The following is a 22,424-nucleotide window of genomic DNA, read 5'->3' on the forward strand; positions in this document are numbered from 1 at the left end:
TATCATTATTATGCTCAGTTAGGGAGACCAGGGACATCAGTGGCTCCCAAGGGGTAAGGTTGTATGCCTTGTCCCCCAAAAGCACCACCGAGCAAAGAAAAGAACAATGTCACTCACTGAGGAGATAACCCCCCAACTCTACCCACACGCACATACATGCCATGCAGATGCAAGACACATGGGCGAGCTGAGGACAGAACATCCAAGAACTGAGGGAGGGAATGAAAGAGGGAGAGATTTGAGAGGAAGAGATGAAAGAAGGTTATAGAAAAAGAAGGGCGTAGAGAAAGAGTTTAATACAGACATGAAAGGGAGAAAGAAGGGGAGAAAGGATCTGTGGTGGGGAAAAAATCAAGTTATTTATTCACTTTCTAGGAAAGCTTTTAACTTTGTGGCTTATTGAAAGTCAGATACTGTGCTTTTTTGGGTTCTCCCAGCATTAATCACAAGATAGGAATGAAGGATTTTACTCCTTACAGTTTATAAAAAATGATTGATACCAGAGATTGGTGTATACACTGAGAGCACAGGCACGAAGGGTGCATTTTAGGGAAACAGCACGTCTGTGCTGAGCAGCGGCTATGACAGTCCCTCTATCAGGTCCGAATTTCCAGATTTCCTGCAGAGGATGCACAGAAGCTGAGCATTAAAGAAGAAGGGGAGATTTCAAAGGGTTTGTTGTTTTTTTTGTGTTTTTTTCTGAGACAGAGTCTCACTCTGTTGCCCAGGCTAGAGTGCCGTGGCGTCAGCCTAGCTCACAGCAACCTCAAACTCTTGGGCTCAAGCAATCCTACTGCCTCAGCCTCCTGAGTAGCTGGGACTACAGGAATGCACCACCATGCCTGGCTAATTTTTTCTATATATTTTTTGTTGTCCGGCTAATTTCTTTCTATTTTTTAGTAGAGACAGGGGTCTCGCTCTTGCTCAGGCTGGTCTCGAACTCCTGACCTTGAGCGCCCGGCCTCAAAGGGTTTTATTTTTTAAAAATCCTTTGCTACATTTAAAACAGGATGGGGTGGGCACAGTGTCCTATAATCCCAGCACTTTGGGAGCTTCAGGCTGGGAGTTTGAAACCAGCCTGACAACACAGCAAGTCCCCATCTCTACAAAAAATGAGAAAAATTAGCTGGGTGTGGTGACACGTGCCTGTAGTCCCAACTACCAGGGAGGCTAAGGCAGGAGGATCACTTGAGCCCAAGGGTTGGAGGCTGCAGTGAGCTATGAGCTATGTTGCCCTCCAGCCTGGGCAAAGAGTAAGACCCCATCTCTAGAAAAAAAATTTTTTTTGAACTCTACACATCAACCTTAATTTGTATAATCAGTTCTGATGATAAAGACACATGCCAGCCACTCGATTCTTTGGACATGCTTTGCTAAGCGCTATGTGGTAAAAGGCTGGCTCCTATATGGTTTTGAGACCCACCTTTTGCCAACTCCCCATAAGGTAGGAAAATGCTAAAAGATTATGTTCAAAGCTTCAGAAGGGATGGACCCCAGACTCCAATTAGTTTACACTCTGCAGCTGCATTTTCCCTGCAGATGTTACTCATCTGGAATTGTCTTTCTGGCACACACCCCACAGCATCTCCTGAGATCTTTTCCCATCGCCCATTCCCATTCCATGTTGTAGGTTTCACTTCTGCCATGATTCTCAAACTGACATCTCCAAAAATCCAACTTCTCAGGCCCCAACCCAGACCTACTGAATCAGACACTCTAGGCATGGGAGCAGTAATGTGGTCTCACAAACCTTCCAGAAACTTCTGATTTACTATGAAGTTTGAGAACCGCTGCTCCACTGCCTGATCCTACTGCCCAGCCCTGTTGTGTTGCCTGATCCTACTGCCCAGGGCTGCTATCTCAAAACCCAGAATATGGTACTTCTTGGCTGTCCTACCTGGAGAGAGTGAAAGAAAGAGAGGATGTCACCAGGTGTCCCACACAGAAGGGGCATCAGGAATGCAATGGAATTAGTGACATCACCATGTCCTAGATAAGACCTAAGGGATCACTGAGTTCAAACTCCTCCTTTTATAGATAAATGAACTGAGTTCCGGAGAATAAAACAGTTTGCCCCAGGTCTCTAGCTAGGAAGACAAATCAAGTCTGGAATCATCCCAAATGAGATGAAATCAGCCATCTGCATGTCTCATTCACTCAGTTGCTCAATACACACTGAGCTGTGAACAGGACCAAAGCCAGGGCCGGAGGTCAGTGGAACCCAGGTATGACCAGCAGCGGCAGCACCTCCGAATACACACAGGCACTTTATGGTCTGCACAAAGACTCACGGTCAAGGAGCAAGCAGGGCTGAAATCAGCATGTTCAAGTATGTAAGATGCCTTTTTCTTTGCTCCAAGGCACATCTGACCCTAAGCCACACGTCCTTTCCACGAAGGAGGTAGGGATTGGGCACCTTTTCTGCCTAGGTTTGCAGAAGCCTTGACAAGTCTGCCAAATCGCTTAACCTCTCTAGCATCAGCTTCTTTGTCTGAAAATAGGATATAACAATAATCACCATGCAGTATCCCCCCCCCCGGGGAATAAGTGAGAGAACATGTCCCTACTCACAGCAGGGGCTCAGTCAATGAGAGTTGCCCTCCATAGGTGCTGTGAGAAATGAAAAATACTCAGTCCCTATCCTCAAGGGATTTACAGTCTAGTGGTAAAAATGAGACAAGTGCAAAGATAACTAAAATATGAATCCCTCTGGCGTAGGTACCACTATTGCCCCTTGCAATACAATGCAGACAGGGTTGGTACCCTGGCAGAGGACCTGCAGGGTGTGGCTGGGGGTGGGAGGAGGCAGCACTGGGCCTGGCTCTCACTGACGCTGTGTCCTGGCAGAGGAAGGACACCCCAGGTGTAAGGAAGAGGATGAACAAAGCCCTGGAAAGCTCAGGGAAGAAGACAAAAGTTCTAACTATGGCAAAGTGGCTTCAGGGGCCGTAAGACCGGTGGCTTCAGTGGGTCACCTCTCCAGGACCCTGATGGCTGCTGGCATCTGCTTTCCCTCCCTCACAGGAGATGCCAACAAAGTCAATTAGAGGTATTGTTTTCGGATGTGGAAATCCATTTACTGGTACCTAAGGCTTGGAAATGTTAATAATTGTCAACCTAGGTAAAAACTTCCACTGGCAACACAGAGCAGGACATTCTTACGTTCAGTTCTCCAGGCCAGCCAACTCCCTCCCACACATTGCCAATTTAGAAGGTTTCAGCTCCTCATATGAAACACATGGCAACTCTACTAATATTTTGATGTCAGGTTTAATTAGAGATATATGCAAAAATGGAAATAAGTGCCTCATTATATACTGTGATTTCCAAAGAGCAGAATTGGGGACTATATAAGGTGAATCCTTAGATTTTCTTCATTAGCTTCATTTTTAAGTAGTTAATTAACCGTTATGAAGAAGTTTCACTAAATTCTGTGGCTTCTACCTGGAACGCCTCTGGAATTCTTCCCGGCAGAGTGGGGGCAGGGAAGGGAGTTCAGCCCTCTCCGTGCCCTGACCAGACTCTAGGGCCAGCCTCCTTTTAAATTATTGCCACAAAGTGCTCTCTGAAAACACAAACATAAATCCTGAGTGGGTGGTATTGATCCAAATGGGAATCTGTAATGAGGAAAGAAAAAGATTTCAGGGTTAGCAGAAATGAAATGAGCTAGGTGGGTAAGTTTAGAAAAGAATGTGCATGTCCATAAGACCTTGTAAAAGAGAAACAGCAAACTGGGAGAGCAGCTGGAGGCATGTGGAGTGGTGTGTGGAATGAGGGGGCCAAGAACACAGGGGGGTTGGGGCAAGGAGGGTGAAGGTTTCCAAAAAGGCTGACATGCCCCACTGGTTGCCCTGGCGACAGGTCCACCCCCATGGGACGGGGCGTAACAAAGAGAGAAAACGTGCACAAATAAAGCAGGTAGTAATTGGGGTGGGGCAACATGGCTTCCAGGTCCCGCGCCAGGAGGAGGGTCTAGGGAGGGCTCTGGAAGGGGAAGGACACCACTGATAAGGGATGGGGGGTGGGAATCGAACAGTCTGCTGCTCCACCTGGGCTGGAGCACGTGCTTATTCATTCTCCTGTTGGCCTGGAAGCCTCGGCTCAGGGCTGCCACCTGCTAGTTAGATTCCCACTTGCTGCAGCCTGGAAGGTTGAGTCTGTGCAGAGGGCACAGTGGGGGCAAAGTCAAAGCTATGCCCATGGTCTGCTTAGTCCTCCACGGGCTCCCACCCTTGCAACATGAAGCTCAAACTCTTCATTGGACACCCCGCCCCCATGGCTTACCTCCCGCACACACCAGCTGCCTGATGGACAGCCCGCGGTCCCCTGAGCCACGTCCAAGCCCCACCGCCACACGGCACCCTCACGCCTCTGCTGCCTGCTCACCCCTGAGGGCTGTACCTGGTCATGACCTTCTCTGGGAACAATTCCCTTAAACCTGCCATTTTCAAAGTGTGGTTTGAGGAACTCCAGGGGTCCCTGAGACCCTTTCTGAGGATCCATGAAAGGCATAATAACACTAATGTTTGTCTTTCATACTGTCATTCTCTCATGAGTGTATAGAGTACAACAGTTTATTGATGTGGTTTTAGATTCCACATTGCAACTAACTGTTAAGAAACTACTTGGCCGGGTATGGTGGCTCAAGCCTGTAATCCTAGCACTCTGGGAGGCCGAGGTAGGAGCATCGCTCAAGGTCAGGAGTTTGAGACCAGCCTGAGCAAGAGCGAGACCCCCTCTCTACTAAAAATAGAAAGAAATGATTTAGACAACTAAAAATATATACAGAAAAAATTAGCTGGGCATGGTGGCACATGCCTGTAGTCCCAGCTACTCGGGAGGCTGAGGCAGATTGCTTGAGCCCAGGAGTTTGAGGTTCCTGTGAGCTAGGCTGATGGCATTCTAGCTCGGGCAACAGAGTGAGACTCTGTCTCAAAAAAAAAAAAAAAAAAAAAAAAGAAACTACCATTTGTGGTGATATAGCACCTCTTGTATTTTCCTGGATAGAGCTGGAACCCATTCTACTAAGTGAAGTATCCCAAGAATGGAAAAATAAGCGCCATATTTACTCACCATCAAATTGGTTTCACTTATCATCACCTAAGAGCACATTTAGGAATAACATTAATCGGGTGTCGGGCAGATTTGGGGGGAGAGGGGATGGATGGATGTGTACATACATAATGAGTGCAATGCGCACCATCTGGGGGATGGACACGCTTGAAGCTCTGACTGGGGGGGTGGCAAGGGCAATATACATAACCTAAACTTTTGTACCCCCATAATATGCTGAAATAAAAAAAAAGAAACTACCATTTGTCAAGTTTTGGTGTAGTATCAAAGAAGAATATCCAGAAATATATGAAAAGGCTATTAAAATGCTTATTTTTCCAACTACCTATCTGTTCAAGGCCATGTTTTTTTCATGTAATATAACCCAAATGACATTTTGTGACAGACTGAATGAATGAGAAATGAAGCTACAGCCTGAGCAAGAGTGAGATCCCGTCTCTACAAAAAATAGAAAAACGAGCTGGGCATGGTGGCACATGCCTGTAGTCCCAGCTACTCGGGAGGCTGAGGCAGGAAGATCACTTGAGGCCAGGAGTTTGAGGTTGCTGTGAGCTGGGCTGACACCACAGCACTCACTCTAGCCCGGGCAACAGAGACTCTGTCTCAAAAAAAAAAAAAACAGTAAAATGGTGCTACTTTTCTCACTAATTTTTTATTATTTAGAAAATATAGTTTTTTATGCATACAGATCGTTAATTTTTAAATTGACTAACAGATACTTTTTAAAGTTTTCCATTTTAACTTCTGATTCAGTAAATATCAGATCTAACCCACATAAACAAAAGCTCTTCAGGCTGGGCATAGTGGCACACACCTGTAATCTGAGCCCTTTGGGAGGCTGAGGTGGGAGGATTGCTTGAGGCCAGGAGTTTAAGACCAGCTTGAACAACATAATGAGAGCCCCCCCCTCCCCACCTAAGAAACGTAGAAAAGTTAGCCGAGCATAGTGGTGCATGTGCCTGTAGTCCCAGCTACTCGGGAGTCTGAAGCCAGAGGATCGCTTGAGCCCAGGAGTTTGAAGTGAGCTATGATGACACCATTGCACGCTTGCCAAGGCAACAGAGCCAGACTCTATCTCAAAATAAATAAATAAATAAAAGCTCCTTGGGATCTTTAATAATTGTTGAGTGTAAAAGGAAAGGTCCTGAGACCAAAAAGCTTGAGAACCACTGCCTTATACCAAGCCCACGCATCAGGTAGAGTCAAGCTGGAACTTAGACATGCCTCTACTGTTGCACATGATTTTACCACATTAATGATCTTTTCGCATGCCTGTCTCCTCCACCACACTGTGCACTTCCTGATGGTGCCTATTCATCTTCTTAAACACCCAGTGTCTGGCACAGAGTTGAAATTCCAGAATGAGGTAAGAGATAAGCCCGCAAAGACAGACATCACAGGCTGCCAAATGACCGGCCTAGAGCTATTCACCGGATGGGTGAATAAATACATGCATTATCGTTTTTTTAACTGATTCAAGCTGTGACTGAAACTCTGACCTGAATTTACACATAAGATGTAAACATTTTTAAAAAATCAGAAAATTCAAACAAAAAATTAACCTAAGAAACAATTCTGCTGTTTCTACTCTGTTAAACAAACTTTCAGAGACACACTTGCAGGCAAGTGACCAGTGGAATACATCATGCTGGTGGATGCCACAAACATGGCCAAAATGACTTGCCACAAAAAAGTGAAGTGCAGCCTGCGCAACGTTCTGAACAAGAAAACCCCCAAAGAGCCAAGAAAAGCAAACACGCAGAAAACATAGGACACCACATTCTAAGAAGGAAGAGGTCCTACGATCCGGGCAAGGACTACCAATGAGCACGCTTCCCAAAGCAGACTGCACTTGAGACTCGGGCCAGAGTTGTAGTGTTTGCCTTCCGGTTTCATGATTTTCACTCAACCACGTTCATAAGCCAAGCAGCCCTCCAGCGTGTCGGGGAGCGGCCTCTTGCTCTCGTGGAACAGAAACATGCATGCACACTTCCAGTCCTGGGGGGGGGAGACAGGCTGTGTCGCACCCTCCTTTGTCCCTGACACGTTCTCTAGCAAAATGAGGAAAAGGAATCAATGCTGGATGCAGGGTTGATACCTTTGGCAAAACAGGCTTCTAGGTCTTATCTCAGAACACAAGGGTTACCACTTCAGAGCCTGACCTTAGGGTGAAGCAGGAGGACAGTAAATGCTGACAACCACAGAAGGCTGGGGTGTGTGTGTGTGTATGAGAGAGCGAGAGTGAGAGCGAGAGCGAGAGCGAGAGCGAGAGCGAGAGAGAGAGAGAGAGAGAGAGAGAGAGAGAAATGTGGAGCCCAGAGAAGGGTGCTTTTCCAGGTAAGTGTGTGGTGGTTCATCCAGAGACCAGCCCTACCAGAAACCCAACTGTGCGATCACTGCTGATGATCTAGAAATCAGACATTTTCAGTTATATACATAGATATGTTTATCATCTTGAAACTTGTTTTTAAAAACCCTTTCATTAACATACTAAACATTTCCCAGTCCTTTTCACATATTTATGTCACCATGGAAACAGGGAGTCTCAGGAGACTGCAGACATGGAAGACGCAGTATTGCTGGGGTCGTTGCTTGGTCAACGTCAGTAAAGACTCTGACCTCTCAAAACAGGGCTCTTTGGCCCCTGATCGTAACTGCAAGGCTGAGGCTACCTGGTCCTGCGTAGTTCTCTCAGCAGATTCTAACAACTGGCCAATAGGATATAAATGTAAAATACAGTTTCAGGGAACTTTGTGGAATGATAGTCGTGATAAAGCTTTCACTCACCACATACCTACAATTTACATACATTACCTCATTTACTCCTCACGAAAATGTTCCAGTGTTGGCATTAACATTCCTATTTCATAAACGAGGGAACTGAACCTCACAGGTGACATTGCCTACGTACACACATCTGGTAAGCAGCAGAGGCAGGACTTGAACTCAGGTCTATGCCACAACCCATTCTCTTTCCAATGGCCAAGCTTCCTAGGACCTCCACGTGCTATGTTTACCAGAGCCCTTGTTTAGAACCAGCTGATTCATCTATATTCTGTGTACTCTCTTGACATTTTCCTTTCTCTCTGCAAGAATTTTTTTTTGAAAGACCAGACCGGACCAGAATAATAGACCCCTGACATATTCCATTCTCAATATCTTGATTCGGCTCATAAGGTCCCACCTCTCCTGTGTGCATGCCCTTCTTCCCCGCTGCCATGTGGGGAGGCATTACTAACAGATCTACCTGGCCAAATCCAATAAAAAAATTTTTTTCATAACACCTTTGTCCAGATAAATCCAATAAGGATATTTTCGGATGAAAAATCTTGCCCTGCATATTGGAGAAAAGTCATGAGCCTCTGATTAAACTGAAGGCTTCAAAATAGAAAAGGTTTGGTCTTATTTTGAAAGCCTGTGTACAACCACATCCTCCACTCCAGATGTGCTCATGCCCACTGAGACCCGGGCCAGCATGCCCAACACAGGACCCAGGGACAGCAGCGCTTCCCCAGGGGACACCAGTCCCCTAGCCCGGACCCCCCAAGCTCCCCTGCCCGCCTACTTCTCTCACCCAGGAGGGCCGTCTGGGGGTGGGTCCGAGCCTGTCTGCCTCTGGAGGTGGCCCTCGTGTGAGGCCGCTGCCTGGCCTCCGCGGGGAGGACGACAGCCTGTCCGAGGATCAGCAGAAGGCAGCCAGCAAGCATCTTTTCCATTTTCAAGACGAGGAAGAGGGGCGCGGCTGTGACAAACATAAAAGAAGGAAACAGGGTGAAATTTCTGGGTCTCCTGAATTCCAGGTGCCACAGACCCACCGCCCCACCTTTTCAGATTTCAAACACACCACTTGTACTTAAAATGCCATTTGTGTGTTTGGCCCTTAAGAGCTTAAGTAGCCCCTGTTGGTAGGTTCTTCTTGGATACTCCGAGCAGGGCGTGCATAGTTGGAATTTTTCATCACTTTGGTCGCTATAAGACTGAATGGAAAACTTGAGGAGAAAAATCTATCCTCAAGTTTCTTATCAGTTAAGTGTATTAACAATCATTCATAGTCACATTCTGTATCTTGGATTCAAACAAGGAAAAACTGTATTTGAGAATTCCAAGTAACAATATTCCTTCAGTCTAATAATAGCAGATAGCACAAATTAATACATATAAATTTGTCAAGAAATTCATGTGTAGCTGACATAACGTAGTACCTTATCATACAGCCAGCCTCCCAGTCTCCCAACCTCCCAGCTTCCCTTCCCAGCCTCCTATCCTCCCAGCCTCCCTTCCCAGCCTCTCAATCTCCCAGCTTCCCTTTTCAGCCTCCCAGCCTCCCCTCCCATCCTCCTATCCTCCCAGCCCCCCTTCCCAGCCTCTCAACCTCCCAGCTTCCTTTTTCAGCCTCCCAGCCTCCCTTTCCAGCCTCTCAATCTCCCAGCTTCCCTTTCTAGCCTCCCAGCCTCCCTTCCCATCCTTCTATCCTCCCAGCCTCCCTTCCCAGCCTCTCAACCTCCCAGCTTCCTTTTCCAGCCTCCCAGCCTCCCTTCCCAGCCTCTCAATCTCCCAGCTTCCCTTTCTAGCCTCCCAGCCCATCCTTCTATCCTCCCAGCCTCCCTTCCCAGCCTCTCAACCTCCCAGCTTCCTTTTCCAGCCTCCCAGCCTCCCTTCCCAGCCTCCTATCTATCCTCCCAGCCTCCCTTCCCAGCCTCTCAACCTCCCAGCTTCCCTTTCCAGCCTTCCAGCCTCCCAGTCTCCCTGTCTCCCACATACATTTATTAAGAGGGAGTTGGCACAGTGGTTAAGGACTTGGACTCTGATACTAGACTGAGTCCATGTGCCAGGCACTATTCCAAATGCTTTACATATATTAACTCATTCAATTACCTAATATTATTCCCGTATTCCCATAAGGCTCAGGAAGGTTCAGTGGCTTGCCCAAGGTCACACACAGTAAGCAAGAGTCTGAGCCAGGATTCAAACCCAGGGTGAGCAGGCCAATTTTCCATGCATTGATTAGCAGAAAACTCAATTAGCTAAAAGTCAAATCCCCAGAAGTGAATTCACGAAAGGCTGTAGCTGTTTCACTGTCAGGGGCAGGCACAGGGAGGCGACCATTTCCCAAAACTTAAAAAAATACTCAATAATTTAGTGAACTGTTTGTTCAGCAAATTGCTCTCAGGAATTGACCTGGAAATGAACCTGGGCCCATCAATCTTCAAAGTCCACAGTTTTTCACACTTGCTGTATTGAGCTAGTTCACTTTTTACTATGTATTAAAATTATATTAAAAATAGTGACTGTTTATTTAGCACTTACTACAAGCCAGGCACTGGGCCAAGTGCTTTAAATGTGTGAAGTGATTCAATTCTTACAGTAACTCCGAGAAGTTAAGTACCTTGGCCAAGGTTACGTGGCTTGTGAGGGGTGAATTTCCAGAACCCACTCTCTTATTACAGAGAACCACTCCCCTCACTCCCTTTTTAAACTCTTTACTAATTGAACTGGTCCCTCTTCATAGCTTTAACTCAGAGATTCCTTTTGAGAAAAAGAAGAAAACTCAGAACATCTTTCCTTTTTCTCTAATCTTAAACCTACTATTTACTTTTGAGCTCTTTTGCTATTTATCACCTTATTTTACATGACACTATATTTGTTACATCATTTCTTTGTGATTTATTATTTTATTGCTATTCCCCTGCCTTCTAAATGAGCAGACACAAAGTCCACGTTCATTTATTTCCAAACATATACAACACTCTCTCAAGGCCCACTTCCACCCTGACACATTTGCACTTAAATCAAACATTTAGAATATGATGTAGTCGATGATTAACATTTCTAAAAAAATGAACACCATTGCATGTGGCTTGTGTTTACTGTGGATTTCAAGAAATGTTTGTGTTTTCAAGCCACCATTGCTAACCAAAGGCACTGAGAATAGGGGAAGGGTAGGGAGTTGAAAATAAACAAAACTAAATACTTATAGCTGTCTTACCCTGAGCAGGTTACTTATCCTCTCTTGGCCTCAGTTTCCTTATCTTGAAGTCGGAGATAACAGTGGACTCAGTTGTTGTATGGATTAAATTAGTTCATATATATACATATATAAAGCACTTAAAACATGGCCTGGCACATAGAAAGTACTGAATAAACATTAGCTATTTGTTGTTACTATTGTTATCGTTCTGCACTCAAACCAATCAATAGAAAGTATGCATTGTTAATTTTATCAAACAAAGCCATTTAATGTACATGAAATTAACTTTTATGCTTACTTATGAATATTATAATAAAACAATGACACACAAATTCATAATTTTTAAATACACATTAGTATCTGGAAGTATTTAAACCTTTCTTTTTTCAAAATGAAATGGCATAGCAGGCCACATACTGGTAGAAAATATTTGCAAAACATATACCTCGGAGGGGAGGGGCACGGAAGGGAGTGGCAAAAACCCACATAAAGTGTACAATGAACACTATCTGGATGATGGGCACACTTATAGCCATGACTCAAGCATTACAAAAGTGATCCATGTAACCAAAAACATTTATACTCCCTTAATACTTTGAAATTTTAAAAAAATCCAATAAATTACTTATATTCAGACCATAACTCAGTAAGAAGACAAACAACCCACTTAAAAATGTGCAAAAGATTTGAACAGTCATATCACCAAAGATATTTTGATGACAAATAAACATGAAAAGGCATTCAACATTCTTAGTCATTAGCAAAATACAGATTAAAACCATAATGAGATCCCACGACAAATCCACTAGAATAGGTAAAATTAAAAAGACTGATATAATCAAGTGTTGGCAAGGAGGTGAAGAAACTGGAACCTTCATATGTTGCTGACAAGAATGCAAAATGGTGTGGTCACTTTGGAAAACAATTTGGCGGCTTCTCACAAAGTCAAACATACACTTGCCAAACAGCACAGCACAGGGTGACCAACTGTCCCCGTCTGCCCAGAACTACCCATGCTTTCGCACTGAAAGTCCCACATCCTGGAAACCCTTTGGTCCCAGGCAAACCAGATGTTTCATCCTCCTACCAGCAACCACATGATCCCAGGTATTTACCCAAAAGATAGGAAAACACATCCACACAAAGACTTGTACTCAAATGCTCACAGAAGCTTTATTTCTAAAAGCTAAAAACTAAAAACAACCCAAATGTCCATCAACTGATGAACAGATAAACAAATCATGGATCTGTACAATGGAATACTACTCAACAATTAAAGAAAGGATCTACTGAATGAATCTCAAGATAATTATGCTGAGAGAAAGCAGCCAGTTATGTTACAAAAAGATGACATACTGAATGACTCTATTTATATGACATTCAATAAAGGGAAAAATTATATGACAGAAAGCAGCCCAGTGGTTCCAGGGGCTGGGTGTGTGATAGGGGATCGGCTATAAAGGGGCATGAGGGAAAATTGGGAGGTGACGGAAATGTTCCCATCATGATTATGACAGATCTATACATTTGTCAAAACACATCAGATTGTACACTTAAAACTGATGAATTTTATGATCTGTAAGTTAAACTTTTAAAAAGCTATTTTAAAAAAAGTAAAAGAATGAGGAAAAGGATACTATATAGACAGCAACATAAAACCAGTATGGCAATATTAATATCAGGCAAGATAGATTTTTTTACAAAATGCAATGGCAGTGGAACAAAAAAAAAAATAAGTCAGTGCATGCACCCATCTCAATGGTTGTGTCTCAGTTTGGCATTTACAGCTGCTGGCATTTGAAGAACAGGATCCATTTCTAACTGGAAAATGGAATGACGTTTGAGAACAGTTCCTTTCACATATGGGCAGATGAGAAGAATTGTTGTGCTGAGAAATAGAGGTTAATTCAATCCGAGCAGATTCCACAAAGCATTAGGGAACATGGAAAGAATATTTTAAAATAATACAACGGCTTTGACTTTTGTTTTAGCAATTTTTCTCCTCTCCATGGGACAATGAGTCTTTTCACTGAACTTTACCAAGGGGGTGGGGGAAGAGAGAGAGGGAGACTGTTCTGTCTTAGCTACAGTTCTTTAAGCATCACTGCTGCAAGAAAACCCACAGGCGAGTAGAATCCCTCCAAAGCCCACACTGCGTGCTGTGGGCCTCGAGACAAGAAGCCTGGCTGTCCACATTGGTGTGACCTCACCTAGGTGACTTAACCCTTTGGGCTTAATTAGCAGTAAAATAAGAAGCATGGCCTGGAAGCAGTGTTTCTCAACCTAACCGAGACCATAGGCCTGTCAGGCTCTCCTATCCTGAAGGAGAAGGAGACAGCAACCTTCTCCACCTCCACACAAGAAGAGAAAGGGGTAGGGCACTGATGTTGATTAAGTGCCAGCGAGGGGCCAGGCAGTGAACTGGGCATTTTGCACATTCTCATCTCACATGATCCCCACAATCATGCTGTGAGCTGGAGCGGTTCCTAATTTTATGGACGGAACACTACGATTTATAGACGGACAGACACTAAGACCTGAGCGCTAGGGAACTGACAAAGCCAAGATTCTACCCTGCCACCTCTCAGGCAGTCAGCCTACTTTTTGAAAAAGAGATTTCCCTAATTTGTGAGTTCTTAGACATCAGGCTCAACAGTCTCGTCCCGCTGAGGCCCTCTGTCAGCACAGCCAGTACGCACACCCACCGCTCTACACAGTCACGGGAAGGGCACGAGCCCGGGAGCTGCACAAACCTCAGAGGCCTCACCCTCTGCTTCCCACCTAATGCTGGAATCCCCGGCGAGTGGGAAGCCAACCTCCACCAGGACTCAAGGCTGCATGGCGTTCAGGTGGCTCTAAATGTCAGACCTCGGTTCTCCTTCATGTTGACCTGACGTTGCAGTTTGTAACTTCCACCCAGTGACGAAGGCCTGCCTGCCAGCTCAGCCTGCCCAGACACGAAGTCATCTTTTCCCACTCAAGTCCTTTCACAGTCAAGGCAACCCCATCTGCTCAGCCACCCAGACCAGGGACCAGGGGCCAGCTCCACATGTCCTCTGCAGAGCTGTCACAGTCGTGAGTGGACATACTCTGGCTTTCCCGCCTCTGCATGGCCCCCGCGTCCGGGCCTCCTGACTGTTCCCACCGCGGCAGCCAAGCTTCTCTTCTCACCTTTTCCCACCCCGACTCTTCCAGGAGCCTCGGAACTGCCCTCCCTGCCTTGGGTCCTTCACCTAATGGCCCTGTCCCTCCTCTGTTTGGAAGCTGTCTATGGCCTCGCTGCACGTTAACATTCAAGGCCCTCCATGACTGATCACTGTCCAACTCTCTAGCCTCGGCGGTCCCGCATCCACCCCAGACTCCCCGCTGGGGCCTGAAGAACTCAGATTCCTGTCCTAGCTAGGTGCCTTCATCCATGCCAGTCCCTTGGAATGGAATGTCCACATTCTACATTAATCAAAATGGCATTCATTCGGGCTTTAAGGCTCAGCTCATATGTCACCCACGCTGTAAAATGTTCTCCAATTTTCCCAATGAGGACTGACTTTTCTACACACCCCTGACAATGGGTTTGTGGCCTGCTCTAACACATGGTTTATTTTTCATGTTACCATGCCCTGCCTGGGCTGTAAGCTACTCCTTGGGGGCTACACTTTGTCATCTCTGTATCCCCCATGTGCTGGGTGCCGAACTTTATGAATAAATTATTATAAAATTAATAAATGTGAATAAACACATTGACTGATCTCTCATTGATCAATAAAAGATTAACTGAAGCAAAGTGGCTTTTGGGGTAAACCCCTCACCTCATATTTTGGTGTATACGGTCATTCCTCCCATATCTTTTCTCCCTCTCATCCAATCAGGCACAAGTCCTGTCTGGTTTTGCCTATGATGTCCCCTCTGTCCCCTTGCCTTTCCTACCACACTCACAGCCCTAGACCTGGCCCTTATTCACATCAGAGACTGAAAAGTCCTTGTCAGAGATTGCTAGCCGTCCCCCAATGCCGTCCTTGTCCTTCTTTTGTAACAGAACCACACTTTGCAACGGGACACGTGATGGGCTGGAACAAGCCCACGAGTCCCAGTGCTCCCTCTTCCCTGCCTGGTGACTAAGTGCTGGCCAGCGCAATGGAAGGAGACATGGTGTGTACATCTTCTGGAAAAGTGTCCTTAAAAGGCAGGGAGCCGGGTGGGGGGGTCTTCCTTATATTTTCCTTCCCAATGCCTGGAATGAGGACATCCTGGCTGGAAACCCAGCAGTCATCTGGATGCAGGATGAAGCAGCATGGAAATGGAAGCCAAGCATGCTACAAGCAATGAGGCACAGAAGCTTGGGAATAAATTTCCTTCTTTAAGCCACTGTCATTTCATTTTTTCTCTGTAACTTGTAGCTGAACTTAATCCTAATTAATAGACTGTTTCTAAGACTCTCCTATTGAACCCATCTGGGACCAGCACTAAATTCAATCTTCCCAACACAGTACCATGCTTGCTATGATACTGCTCAAAAAACTGTCAGGGGCTCCTACATACCAGCAGGATCAAATCTAGTCGGCTTAACTTGGCATTCAAAGCCCAGTAATCCAGCCCTGTGTTACCATGTTAACCTCAACCGTGGCAAAACACACACGCGCATGCATACACACACATACACACACACACTCTTCATCATTACCCCGCATTCCAGCCAGGTAACTCCACACAACGTCTCTTAATTTCTGCAAGATGAATTGAGTTTATGACAACTGAGATATGGGTAGGTAGCCACTCCCTTACAAAATTAAGAGTGAATGGTAACAACCTAAATGTCCCTTAACAATAGTATAAAGTGTGATGTCATCATGCAATGGGATATTATATAGCAATAAAAAAGAATGAATGACTGCTTCACACAATAACATGGTAAACTTACAAACATAGTAATATTGAACAAAAGAAAAGTCAAAAATGAGCAAAACTAATCTACAATCATAGAAATCACAGTTTGTGGTTACATTTGGGTGTTAGTGCACAGTAAGGGTATGGGGGATTCTGGGTGCTGCCAATGTCCTGTTTATTAATCGAAATGCTGGTTACACATGTGTTCATGTCATGAAAATTAACCCAGCTACATCCTTGGTTTGTGTACTTTTCTGTATGGTCTATTTCAATAAAAAGTTTGGGTTAAAAAAACAGGCAAAACTCAAGATTGGAATCAACCTAGGTGTCCAACAACAGATGAATAGGTAAAGAAAATGTGGTACATACACCATGGAATACTATTTGGTCATAAAAAGAATGAAATCCTGTCATTCTCAGCAACATGGATGGAACCGGAGTACATTATATTAAATGAAATAAGCCAGGAACAGAAAGCTAAACACCACAAGTTCTCATTCATATGTTGAAGCTAAAAAAAATTGATCTCATAGAAGTAAAAAGTAGGACAGAGGATACTAAAAGCCAGGAAAGGTAGGAGGAGGGAGGGTAGGAAGAAATTTGTAAAAGGTTACAAAGTTACAGCTAGATAGGAGGAATAAGTTCTAGTGCTCTATAATACTGTGGATGATGAAATTTAACAATAATATATTATATAGGCCAAATAGCTAGAAGGAGGATATTGAATGTTCCCAACACAAATGATAAATGTTTCAGATGATCCTAATTACCCTAATCTGAACACCATACATTATATGTATCAAAACATCATTATGTACCCCATGAATATGCACAATTATTATCTGTCAATTAAAAAACTAAAATTTAGGTCTTTCTCCACTAGTGGAGACTGACCCATTCCTCTCTGGAATGTAAAAAAATAAAAATAAATAAAATAAAATAAAATGTTTACAACAGGCAAAACTAATCTATGGTGATAGAAGTTAGAACAGTAGTTACTTTTAGGGGAGGTGATAATCAATTTGGGGCCAAAGGGAGGTTTTGGGGTGCAGATCTGGGAGGCAGTTACATGAGACTGTTCACTTTGTAAAACTCCCTGGAGCTATTCTCTTATGGCTTGTGCACCTTTCCTTTGATAAAAAATTGACTTTACAAATAAAGTATGCAGCACTGCTCCAGGCTCCACTGCCCTCACATCCTGCCACTGACAGGGGGATTAAGAGAAAGATCAAAGTTGCAGCAGGAATTTTAGAGAGTTTAACAGGTGTTCTCTTTTGAATGGGCCACTGTGTACATTCTGGACAGGGATAGTTAATAAGAATGATGCTGCACAGCTGGTCATGATTTGGAACTCGTTCTCAGATCCTGTGGTTGGCAGAATAATGGCCCTCCAACAATGTCTGCATCCTAACCCCCAGAACCTGTGAATATGTTATGTTACATGGCAAAGGAAATTAAGGTTGCTAATCAGATGGACCTTAAAAATAGGGAGATTATCCCAGATTACCTAGGTGAGCCCAATGTAATCACAAGCGTCCTTAAAGGTAGAAGAGGCAGGCAGAAGAGAGAACCAGAGAGGTGGCAGTGTGAGGACACAGCCTGATGTTGCTGGCTTTGAAGATGGGAGGAGGCAACAAGCCAAGCAACATGCAGCAGCCTCTGCAAGCTGGAAAAAGCAAGTACGTGCACTCTCCCCAAGAGCCTCCAGAAGGCTCCAGCCCTGCCAACATCTTGATTTTAGCCCAGTGAGAACCGTTTCAGAATTCTAACCTCCAAAATTGTAAGATGATAAATTTGTGTTGTTTTAAGCCACTGCATTTGCAGTAATTTGTTACAGCAGCAATACAAAACTCATACAGACACTGTCTGGGAATCTCAGGGAGGTCAAACACCATGCGGTGGTGATTTTCTTAGCAGAGACCTGGCTCTGGGGATGGGGATAGTCTTTATATTTCACTGTAAATGGAAGAGAAGAAGGAGCTAGAAAATTCTGAGCTAGAAAAGCCAGCAAATGATGTTCATGGGGAAACGGAGACGGTGCTGAGGGGCTGGGTCAAAAGGGTTAGTCAAGGGAACAGAGAGAGCCCAGAAAGGACAGGAAGTAGCAGCAACTTCTGAACTGTCTACAGAAGTCCCAGGCTGACAAGGAGAGATTTGGCCCATGGCCTTGACCCCCTGCTCTTGAACTTGTTGTCTTTAAGACAAATGAAAACAAACCCTCCTAACTGGGAAGGTGCAGGGAGAGGGCCTATACAGCCATGTGTTAAAACCCTTTGATTTAGATCAGTTTCTCCAAAATCATCTGTGGCAGGCAGAATAATGCCCCTCAAAGACGTCTTTGTCAAATCCCCAGAATCAATGACTATGTTACCTTACATGGCAAAATGGAGTCTGCAGATGTGATTAAGTTCAGGATCTTGAGACGCAGAAATAAACCTGGTGGGCCCAATGCAATCACAAGGGTTTTGTAAGAGGGAGATGGGAGAGTCAGAGTAGGGAGGAGGTTGGAAGATGCTGTCACCGGCTTTGAAGATGGAAGAAGGGACCAGGAGCCACGAAATGCAAGCAGCTCTTAGAAGTCAGAAAACACAAGGCAACAGATTTTCCCTAGAGCCTGCAGAAGGTACACAGCCCTGCTGCCACCTTAATTCTCGTCCCATGAAACCCCTTTCAGACTTCTGATCCCCAGAACAGCAAGATAACAACTTTGTATTGTTTTAAGCCACCACATTTGTGAAATTTATTATAGCAGCAATAGGAAACTAATACAATAACCTAAAATAGCAACGAGTATTCCAATGGGCAGTGAGCCATACTTTCCACAAGTAGATGGAAGTTCTTGCGACAATACTCTTACAACTTCCCAAAAATGTTAGCGGGTTCACCTGCTCAGCCACTTATTTTTATGTGCAGATATTTTCTGAAAATTTCAGTTTCAGTCAACTCACTTTGAGTACTTACTATATCCTTCCCAATGTGTTGGATAAATTCACATCAATCAAGCCATTTAACCCTCACAACATCCTATGACCTAATATCACACCCATTTGATGGATGATATAACCAAGGCTCAGACAATAAAGGTAAGTATAGCTAATAAATAATGATCATTTACTCTGAGCCAGCCATTGTACTGAACGTGTATTAATTAATTTAATTCTCCCAACAATCTTAGTCCCCCATTTATAGATGAGGAAACTGAGGCATAGAGAGTCTAACTTTTAAAACTATTTACAGTTATGAGGGGCTGGGATGGGAACCCAGGTCTTTCCAGAGCCAAGATCAGTGTGCTTTGGGTTATGCCCCCAAAGCACACTGCACACTTCCTGTTGTACTCCCTCTCATCACTGTCAAAGTCACTGTCATAGTCATTACCACCAATTACCAACAACAGCCAAGGCTTCTGGAATTCAGCCCAGCCCTGCTGCTCCATCTGAGCCCACTTCAGGTGGTGGTGGCTGTCTGCCGAGACACATGGCAGGGTTCAAGGATGATCTCACAGGCTAAAGCTCCAAGTGGCAACTGGGCCCTTGGAAGGCCCTCCCTGGCACCACGCACTCGCTACGGCACCAGTACACTCCCCTCTCCCCGACCCTGAGTTAGCCCCACCTGTACTGTAAGCAGAGGCGTCCTCCTTAGCTTCCCTAGAAGACAGGGAAGCCCAGGAAAGGACTCCCTGGCATGTGCCACAGACCAGAGGGCAGCAAATCCAGGAGAAGGCCCTAGAGACTCTCTGCTGACTTACTTGCTGGTCTGAAACCTCAGCCATTCACTACTGAGTCTTCCCATATCCTCTCTCACTGCCTGTCCAGCCTCCTGCCCCAACACCTTGCTCAGCCCAGTGTTACACCCACACACACCCGCTTTGGCCTGCTTTTCCTGAGACCTGAGCCTGTCTCCCCCCACCCCCGCTTCCCCCTTTCCCACCCCCCACCACACCCCTTGCTTTCTCTTAGGTGCCAGCCAGAACTGTTTCTAGGCAAACTGTGGAATTTTTGTTCTGGAACCTTCAATGGCTCTCTTATTTCAAGGAGCAATATCTCTTTCCTTTCCTTTTCTTTTTTTTTTTTTAATTGTAGAGATGGGGTCTCGCTATGCTGCCCAGGTTGGTCCCAAACTCCTATCCTCAAGTAATCCTCCTGCCTCAGCCTCCCAAAGCACTGGGATTACAGGTGTGACCCTCCGCACCCAGCATCACCTTTTTCTTTAAATCTTGGGCCTCATTTCGACTACCTTTTGCTGAACAAAGACATATAGTGCTGGCTGACAAGAGCATAGGGCATGACAACTGTCTGGGGTATTTCAGATGTGATACCTCCAGTAAGTGAGTTCAGGCCTTGGTGGTTCCAGTTTGTCTGGGTCTGGACTCTGGGAACAAGGAACTTGGAGCCCTGATTTGTAAAAAAGAGAGGCCTGGTAACTCGAGGGCCTGAAATTGAATTCTATTGAAAGGAATAAAAGTTACCAGTGTCGACAGAAAGGAAACTGATATGTAGGTATCTGCATTCTCAACAGAGGATTCTAAGCGACCAAGCTTCAGGGGCCAAGAGGAAACTTTCGAGGCCATAAACCCACCTCGGTATCTTGACATGGTTTTGTGAGGCTGTCCCTTTGAAAGCAGGCCGGGAGAACTGTGCAGGAGTAGACTCGTGCATGGAAGACTCTAGTTAAATACATGTGGATTATCTGCCACCCTCACATGTCCATGGAGAGCCTGTCTCTCTGAATTGGGGAAGAGGTGAATTCACTGCTCATACCAGTCCTTGCTTTTTTTGGAAAGACAGGTGGTGGAGCTCACTCACCTTAGGATGCTCCTAGAAATGTTCTAAGGATAGAAGAGGTTTGAGGCTTTCTCAGGAAAAGAAAAAGAAATATTCTAAGGCCTTTACTTGTCACAACTCATTTAATCCTCCCAGCCCTGTGGGTATTACCATGCCCATTAGACAGATGAGGAAACTGAGGCATGGAGTAGTTGGGTACGTCCAAGTTATCAAGCCTGTAAGTTTCATAGCTAGGCTTTAGACCCAGACAGGCTGACCCCAGAGTCTCCGCTCTTGACCGCGGACCCCTGCAGCCTCTTGCCTACCCCTGACTGCCCCATTCCTCAAAGGCCAACTGTAAATGCACTCGAGGGAGATGAGTTGTGGTTTCCTGATTTACGACAGCTTGGAACTTGGTCAGGTGGGTTTGTTCAGGGTGGGAGTGGGTGTCCCTGAGGAAAGTGCCGTTCTGTGCGCCCAGTCCTGCAGACCCTACTACAACAGTCCCCGTTTTTCCACCCTCTCCCCAAAGTGTCCTCGGGGTTTCTAGCAACTACTACAAAACGCCCTCCCCTCTCTCTCTCTCCCTCTTCCATAATATAGACAAGCTGGACCTTTAGTGCCGCGGCGAACCAAGAACAAACTCCAGATGACACTGGCATTAAAATATCAGGCTCCGAAGGCGGGGAAATAGGACTCATCGGCTGCCAGTTCAATAGGAATATCCGCTCCACAAGTCTCCCCTTTCCCGGTCCGTGCAGACGGGGTCTGGGTGTCCCCGCTGCGGGCACAGCGCCCCCGCGGGGCACTCCGGGGCGGCTGTCGCGCCGTGCGTCCCGCGCGGGGAGCGCGCGCTGCTCGGCGGCCGGGGGCGGCGGGACTTCGCCCAGCCGCGGGGCCCGGGCAGCGCGCCCTCCCGCTCCCGCTCTCCTCCGCGCGGTGGGAAGCCACGGGAGCTCGGGGCCACGCGGAGCCGCGGGGGCCGGGCTGCGGGGGGTGGCCCGCGTGCGTCAGCCAGCCCGGGCTCGGTCTGCCCGTCTGCCTGCACCTCGGGGCCGCCGGCCGCGCGGACCCCGGGGAAAGCGCGCCGCGCTCACCTGCAGCCGCCGCCGACGGCGCCCGGGGAGCGAGACGGGGCGCGGCCGCCCGGGGGTTCCTCTGCGGCCTCCTCGCCTCGCCGGGGGCCGCGGCTGTCCTCGAGGATCGCTCGTGGGAGCCGAGGAAGAAGCCCGCGCCGCTGCCGCTGTCTCCTCCTCCGCCGCCGGCTCCAAGTCCCATCCCAGAGCGCTCCCCTTGCTCGCTGGCTGCCCGGGAGGCTCTAGGCGAGGGCGGGCTGCGGGAGAGGCGGCGCCGCGCGGGGGTGGGGAGCGGGCCGGGCGGAAGGAGGGGTGTCCTCTTTGGGGATGGGGAAGGCGCGGGGGTGGGGAGCGACAGCGAGGGCGGCCCCACCCTGCAGGCGGCCCCGGGAGCTGGGCGCCCCGGCCGCGCGCCCTGCCCGCTGCCACCTGGCTCCACTCCGATGGTCCCCAGCCCAGGCGCGGAGCAGCCTCCAGGCGTCGGGAGCCGCGGGCTCAGAACAACAGAGAGCGTTAGGATTTTGTCGGGGTGGGAGTGTAGGGAAGTATCTCCTGGGCCGCGGAGGAGGCACGGCAGGAGTCCTGTACCCTGAACCTGGGGTCATGATCTGCAGAGGGAATCCATCGACGACGACTACGATGAAAAAAGTGACAACTGGAATAATT

General features: G+C 46.6%; 1 protein-coding gene across 7 annotated transcripts in view; it reads right to left on the reverse strand.

Annotated features, from left to right (window-relative positions):
• Positions 1–22,195, reverse strand: part of MATN2 (matrilin 2) — a 134,491-nt gene extending 112,296 nt beyond the window's left edge. Inside the window, exons 1-2 of one of the 7 annotated variants that reach the window (XM_045560716.1) lie at positions 21,780–22,195; positions 8,648–8,815 (exon numbers count right to left, since the gene is read on the reverse strand). In XM_045560716.1, coding sequence (XP_045416672.1) covers positions 8,648–8,815; positions 21,780–21,960 — 349 coding nt within the window. In that variant the 5' untranslated portion in view covers positions 21,961–22,195. Of the gene's footprint in view, positions 1–8,647; positions 8,816–8,917; positions 9,355–9,778; positions 9,798–9,834; positions 9,854–21,296; positions 21,407–21,779 lie in introns of those variants that run through there. The other 6 variants (XM_045560715.1, XM_045560717.1, XM_045560721.1 and 3 more) reach the window with 6 other exon arrangements.
• Between the last annotated feature and the right edge of the window lie 229 nt (positions 22,196–22,424).

Source organism: Lemur catta, chromosome 9 (assembly GCF_020740605.2).
Source record: "Lemur catta isolate mLemCat1 chromosome 9, mLemCat1.pri, whole genome shotgun sequence".
Classification (NCBI taxonomy): domain Eukaryota; kingdom Metazoa; phylum Chordata; class Mammalia; order Primates; family Lemuridae; genus Lemur; species Lemur catta.